At 38.8% G+C, this 7,667-nt stretch overlaps 1 protein-coding gene across 1 annotated transcript in view; it reads right to left on the bottom strand.

The window, feature by feature from the left end:
• EIF3H (eukaryotic translation initiation factor 3 subunit H) overlaps positions 1–3,918 on the bottom strand; it is a 107,866-nt gene extending 103,948 nt beyond the window's left edge. Inside the window, exon 1 of the mRNA XM_001093853.5 lies at positions 3,770–3,918. Coding sequence (XP_001093853.1) covers positions 3,770–3,901 — 132 coding nt within the window. The 5' untranslated portion in view covers positions 3,902–3,918. The remainder of the gene's footprint in view (positions 1–3,769) is intronic.
• Between the last annotated feature and the right edge of the window lie 3,749 nt (positions 3,919–7,667).

Here is a 7,667-nt window from a genome sequence, read left to right on the forward strand (position 1 = left end):
AGTGATTGACTGGGGTCATACACCAGTAAGAACCCTCAGGATTTAGGTATGAAAGCAAAAGAAAGAAATCATGTACCTTTGGAGTAAAACAATCATAGAAGTGTTGTTAGTTACTGGTGGTTGCAGACTGGAACGCATGTCTCCTGATTACCAGTTCAGTGCTCTTTCTACAATTCTAATCTACATTAGCAAAGTTAGCTTTCGGAATGATTTGAGGAACATTAATAAGGATGAGAGTGGCAAAGACACTGACAGTAATCTGACTGTTTACGACGATACAGGTACTAAACACTTTAAATACCTCAGAATTTCATTCTCACAAGCCTATGAGTTACTACGTTATCATCATCCCCATTTTATAAAGGATAAGCCTGAGGCCTAGAAAAATTAATAACTTCCCCAAGGTCATGCTTACTGCTGGAATAAAGATCTGAATCCAAGACTGTCTTCAGGATTCTCTTGGCTAATATATAATACCGCTTTCCTAAGAGTAACACTGTTAATCAAGATGAAAGAAAGAAAGAGAGAGAAAGAGAGAAAGAGAGAAAGAGAGAGAGAGAGAGGGAGGGAGGGAGTGAGGGAGAGAGGGGAGGGGAGGGCAGGGGAGGGTGTAAGAGTTTTTTTAAATTGTATCTGGGCAAAGGTAGGTATACTTATAAGATATCCATGTGGAGACAGTATTAAAGATGGATGATTCTTGGTCACTCCAAGTACAATCATCCATTAATAAAATTTAGAGTAACCAGTACTCCTTGTGTCTAATAATGTATAAGGCATAAAGAACATACCATTTCAATGTTCCCTACATGATTTATGGTAACTGGAAAACATTCACAATTAAAATATGAGCAACCAAGATAAAAGAACCTTGCAACTGCATTATAATCTAGCTGCCTAAAATTATATAAACGACAGAAAAGCAGATGTCCAAAGATAGGGAAAGTTGTTAGGAATTTATTTTGTTAATATCTACCCAACCGGTGGAGAAAAAAGCAGAGAGGTACCCACTACTGTGAATGAGAGATAATTCACTAAGTTCATCAAGAATCTGGATATAAATAACCCTCAAGTAAAATAATCCTTTAGCTGCTCTTATTATGATTGATTTTGGAGTCACTAGTAAGCTTCTGATTTTTTATCCGATTTCCAAGGTGCTTTGGTAATCAAAAAGGGTCTTTTTGGTGGTAGATATGAGCATTTTCACCACTGAAAAGGTATGTCTTCCACAGTAAATGAGTAAATCAACATTTACATGTATATAAACCAATCTCCTGTGAGAAGGATTAATCGGTTCCTTAGCATTAATCAATTCTGAGAGAGCTGATAAAAAAAAAAAAAAGCAATTTGTGAAACCACAAAATTGAGAACCAGTTTCTTAACCTTCCTAAGCCCACTGCCTATTTGTGAAACTTGAAGTGATCCAGTCCATCTCCACCTGCAGAGGTCTCTTTTTAATTCAACAATCCCTCTTAAAGCTGCCAGGACATTGTTATGGAAGTGCTTTTATCACTGCCCTATGTTAGACAGTATTTGGCGCTTAAAAGAATGTCCTAAAATATTTGCTGAATAAATGACCTCCAAATAGATTTATGCCACCGACCTGTTGCCTTTTTCAACTCTGGAAACTAAGTGATTCAAAGAGTACTGTTGTGACATAGCAAATTTAATAAGAAATATGTTTCTAAGAAATAAACATTTCCCAAGTGTATAAGTGGTATTTATTTTATTCTTTTTATTTTTTTATTTTTTTGGTTTTTGAGACGGAGTCTCACTCTGTCACCCAGGCTGGAGTGCAGTGGCGCGATCTCGGCTCACTACAAGCTCCGCCTCCCGGGTTCACGCCATTATCCTGCCTCAGCCTCCCAAGTAGCTGGGACTACGGGCGCCCGCCACCACGCCCGGCTAATTTTTTGTACTTTTAGTAGAGAAGGGGTTTCACCGTGTTAGCCAGGATAGTTTCCATCGCCTGACCTCGCAATCCACCCGCCTTGGCTTCCCAAAGTGCTGGGATTACAGGCGTGAGCCACCGCACCCGGCCAAGTGGCACTTATTTTAACAAGTGTAATCTAAGTTCACCCACTAACTTTAGAGATTTGCAGTCTCTAAAGACACGTCATTTATTCCTGAACACACATCTGCCTCCCATGAGCCAGGGAAAGCCAGAGTGCCAGTACACAGACCAAACAGTACGCCATTTTCTTTTCTGTTTTTTGTTTTTGTTTTTGTTTTTTGAGACGCAGTCTCGCTCTATTGCCCTGGCTGGAGTGCAGTGGCACAATCTCGGCTCACTGCAACCTCCGCCTCCCAGGTTCAAGTGATTCTCTTGCCTCAGCCTCCTGAGTAGCTGGGATAACAGGCGCTCGCCAGCATGCCCGGCTAATTTTTGTATTTTTAGTAGAGACGGGGTTTCACCATGTTGGTCAGGCTGGTCTCGAACTCCTGACCTCGTGATCCACCCGCCTCGGCCTCCCAAAGTGCTGGGATTACAGCCCTGAGCCACCGCGCCCGGTCTGCATTTTCAAAGTATTACACAAGTGGCATTTAGAACAAAACATTCCAAAGTTAATCTCTTGCCTGCATCTTTCAAACTCTGCTAACCACAGACATTAAACTCATAATAGTAACCATAACTAACATTAAATGATTACATTGTACTACAGGTCACCACATAATTTTTTTCATTTAATCCAAACAACTCTATGATATAGATACTTATCATTCCCACTTGACAGATGAGGAAAGCAAAGCTTGGAAAGGCTAACTTGCCTAAAGTCACAGAGCTGGTTAAAGTGGAAGAGCCTAGAAGACTGAATGAGCTCTTAATCACCAGGCTACACTTTGGTATCCAGTTTAACTAAGTCAGTTCAACTGATTCAGTTATACGCTGGGTTTAAATTATCAATAGTTTCCACTTAAAAATACCCCCTTGCAATTACAATTTTCACATGAATTTAAAAGTACTTCCTTATTACAAATATCTAAGATCTGCATTAATAGGAAATAACCTTTAAAAAACAATCAAAAGAAGAGAGGATGCTTTTTAAAAAGAGAGGCAGGAAGGATGCTTTTAAAACTAGAACGTCGTACAAATGCATTTTGCTTCGAAACAACAGAAATAAAATTTCTCATTCTAGATTTTCCTTTTGCCAGCTAAGTCCATTTCCTTATCCAGAATTTCCTTGGATGTCCTAGTTCACGAACCTTAACTACTAAACACATCTAAGGCCCTTCTCTTTGATATTCTTTTGTTTTTCAGAATGAACACTACAAAAGAGTCTATTTTAAATTATGCGGTTTCAGATAAAGCGCCGAAGTACAGGCTCAAAAGAGGGGCTACAAGGTACACCTCCACTTGGGAAGTTATAGATGTCAGATCCCAGCAGGAAAGCAGTGGAGTTTCCTTACTCTCTCCTTCCCAGAGCCCTACTAGGTCCCTAAATCCTACTCGACACCTTTGTTAGCTGCTTGTCTCCAGGAGTCTTTCTCCAAATCCCCCCACCGGGCATCTCGAAACAAGACCCCAGGAACCTGTCACTCACACCCCTATTCTCAGTCCCCTTCCTGAAGCCCCAACTGCCCCGTTAGAAGACAAAAGAAGGTTCTCGCCTCTCCTGAACAAAAAGTGAAGATGAAAGAGAAAAGTACTAGGGAAAAACTTTGGCCCAGCCACACCAAGCCCGGGGGAGAGAATGCTGAAAAGTACGGCTGGTGGGACGGGGTTGGGAACTGCGCTCCCCACGTGGGCCAGAGGAAACGGAACAGCACTCACGAGGCCATCTATCTGCACTTGCTTCACGGCTGAATCTCCGGAGCCGCCTTTGCCTTTACCTTTCCCTGCTCCGCCGGTGGTGGAGCTGGAAGAGGTGGCAGTAGAGCCGGTGCCTTCCTTGCGGGACGCCATCTTTCCAGGCTGACAGGAAGAAAGAGAAACGTGAGTTACCGGAAGCGGAAGTACAAGTCTCGCGTGACGTCACTCGCAGGCCGGCGTTCGAGGGGCGGAGATGGAAGGAGAAGCCAAAATTGGGCCCCGCCTCCCTCCTCTTCTCTAGTTTTACCTTATTTCCAGGCGTTATCCTTTGTGCATGCCTACTGTACATTTTCGACCTCTTTCCAATGGAATGATCTAAGATGAAAATAAACTTTTTAAATGTTTAATCATTCACCATTAGGCAAACGGTCATAATAGCATTACAGTTCACATTATTTCTGTAGTGTCTCTTATGTAAAAATGCTTTCATTTCTGATCTCGCAATGAAGTGCTGTACTAACTCGCATTATGCATATTAGAAAACTGAGGAGTGTTTTGTCCGACATTATTCTGTTAATTAGCGGTGAGCCAGTATTGGTCAACTTGTTTTATGTAATTTTAGATAGCTACTTGTAACCACTTAGATTATACAGAAATTAAGACATGGAAACTTTTATCAGAATTACCAGAAATAGTAGCCTTCTGCTATTAGTTTCATGTAGAGATTTACATGAGTAAAGTACCAAAGAAGTTATTTTAGGTATTGTTGAAGGATGATACAGAACATATTTTCTAAAAATCATGCTGATTTATGACACATTACTCTGAAATACACATCTCAAGTCCTTAAAAGAATATGTGACAACTGTAAGAAGCCATTTTAGATAAGTAATTTAAAACATTCTTTTCTACTTCCAGATGACTTTTTTCCTATCCCTTATTTTTGAAATGTTTATTCATTCAATCAGTATATATACAGAACTGATGAAATAGTTAAATCAGTAAACGACATATCCTGCCCTGAAGTTTTTTGTTGTTTTATCATTGGGATCTGGTGTTATATTTCAATCTGGGAGAAGAAATAATTACATGTTACAAATTCTTAACACTACAAAATGAAAAGTTAATATCCACTCATTTCGAGTGTATATGAAATATTTATCAAAATAGACTACATCCTAGGTCACAGAGAAAGTCCACAAATTTAGAGGTGCTAAAGGTTGATCCACATAGAACTACACTAGAATTTGGTAATAGAACATTAACAAAAAGAAAAAAAAGAAGAAAGAAAATCTCTCATGGAAGAACAGACTGGAGGTTTTTGCCTACCACTAGGTAGCTGGAATGATGAGCATTAGAAAACAGCTAGGCTACTTATGAACAATAACACATTTATTTATTGCTTTATCCTACAACATAGGATCCAGAGTTCATTAAAAAAAAAAAAAATACCCAAATGTCCAAGTTTCAATTAAAAATCTTTCATCTCCTCAAGAACCAGGATGTACATGCACTAGAAGATTTCAAACTAGATGAAACAAGACAATCAAGAGATGCTGCTGAAATGACAGAGAAGTTAGAATTAGCTGACAAAGATTTTAAAGCAGCCCTCATAAAATGTTTCAATAAACAATTACGAACATGCTTGAAACAAATAAAGTCTCAACAAACAAATTCAGCTTATCTAAGATACACAAGATGTAAATAAGGACCAGCAAAGGACATAAATAGACACTTCACAAAAGAAGACACACACGTGGCCAACAAGCATATGAAAAAATGCTCAATATCACTAATCATTAGGGAAATGCAAATCAAAACCACAATGAAATACCATCTCACACTGGTCAGGACGACTATAATTAAAAAGTCAAAAAATAACATGTTGGTGAGGTTTCAGAGAAATGAGAACACTTGTACACTGCTGGTAGGAAGGTAAATTAGTTTAGCCACTACGGAAAGCAGTCTGGAGATTTCTGAAAGAACTTACAATAGAACTATCATTTGACCCAGCAATCTTATTACGTATATATGGTCAAAGGAATATAAATCATTCTCCATAAAGACACATGCACATATCTGTTCATCACAGCATTATTCACAATAGCAAAGACTTGGAATCAACCTGGATGCCCATCAGTGGTGGATTGGATAAAGAAATGTGGCACATATATAGCATGCAATACTGTGCAGCTATACAAGAAATGAGATCATGACCTTACAGCAACATGGATGGAGCTGGAGGATATTTCCTAAGTAAATTAACATAGAAACAGAAAACCAAATACCACATGTTCTCATTTATAAGTGGGAGCTAAACATTGCGTACACATGACAAAGAAAGGAACAATAACTGGGGCCTATTTGAGGGTGGAGGATGGGAGGAGAACGAAGATTGAAAAACTACCTATCAGGTATTATACAGATTACCTGGATGACAAAATTATCTGTACACCAAACCTCCACAACACGCTATTTTCCCATGTAACAAACCTGTGCATGTAACCCTTAAACCTAAAATAAAAGTTGGAAAGGAAAGGAAAAAAAAAAAAGAACCAAATGCCAATGGAAATTTAGAACCTAAAAAGTACAATAACCGAAACCAAAAGCTAAATGAATGGGCTTAACAGCAGAATCAAAAGGAAAAAAGAAAAAGGTCAGTAAAATAGAGATAGAATGATAGAAATGACCTAGTCTGTACAGCAGCTTAACAGAATGTAAAATGATGCACCATTGTGGAAAACAATATGGCAGTTCCTCAAAAATTAAGCATAGCATTACCAAATGATCCAGCATTTCCCTTTCAGGTATACATCCAAAAGAATTGAAAGCAGAAATTCAAACATATTTGTACATCAATGTTTATAACATCATTATTCACAATAGCCAAAAATGGAAACAATTCACATGTTCATCTGCTGATGAATGGATAAACAAAATTTGGTATATACATATGATATGGTTTGGCTGTGTCCCCACCCAAATCTCATCCTGAATTGTAGTTCCCATAATCCCCATGTGTCATGGGAGGGACCCAGTGGGATGTAATTGAATCATGGGGGCAGTTACCCCATGCTGTTCTCATGATAGTGAGTGAGTTCTCATGAGAACTGACAGTTTTATAAGAGGCTTTCCCCTTTTGCTCACCACTTCTCTCTCCTGCCATCATGTGTTTGCTTCCCCTTCCACTATGATTGTAAGTTTCCTGAGGCCTCCCCAGTCATGTCGAACTTCTTTCCTTTATAAATTACCCAGTCTCGGGCAGTTCTTTACAGCAGCCTGAGAACAGACTAATACAACGTACAATGGAATATCATACAGCCTTAAAAGGAATTAAATTCTAATGCATGCTACAACATAGATGAACCTTGAATACATTATGCTAATTGAAATAAGTTGGACACAATAGAACAAATGCTGTATTATTCCACTTATGAGATTTCCATAATAGTCAAATTCATCAAGAAAGTAGAATAGTGTCTACCAGCACCTGGGATGAGGGAGAACTAGGAGTTATTATTTAATGGGTACCAAGTTTCAGTTTGGGATGATGGAAAAGTTCTGGAGATGGATAGTGATAATGTTGAACAACAATGTAAATGTACTTAATGGCACTGAATCATACACTCAGGGGTTTAAATGTTAACATTTATGCTACATATACTTTTTTTGATTTTTCTAAATTTTATTCTAGTTTCATGACAGATTAAATGTTACATGTATCTTACCATAATAAAAAAAATAGGCTGGTACAAAAAATGAACAGAGCCTTGGGAAACTGTGGAACTGTAAGAAAAAAAATCAGGCCAGGTGCAGTGGCTCACACCTATAATCTCAGCACTTTGGGACGCTGAGGCAGGTGGATTGCTTGAACTCAGGAGTTTGAGACCAGCCTGGGCAACATGTGAAAAAACATTCC

The sequence above is a fragment of the Macaca mulatta genome, chromosome 8, assembly GCF_049350105.2.
Source record: "Macaca mulatta isolate MMU2019108-1 chromosome 8, T2T-MMU8v2.0, whole genome shotgun sequence".
Taxonomy (NCBI): domain Eukaryota; kingdom Metazoa; phylum Chordata; class Mammalia; order Primates; family Cercopithecidae; genus Macaca; species Macaca mulatta.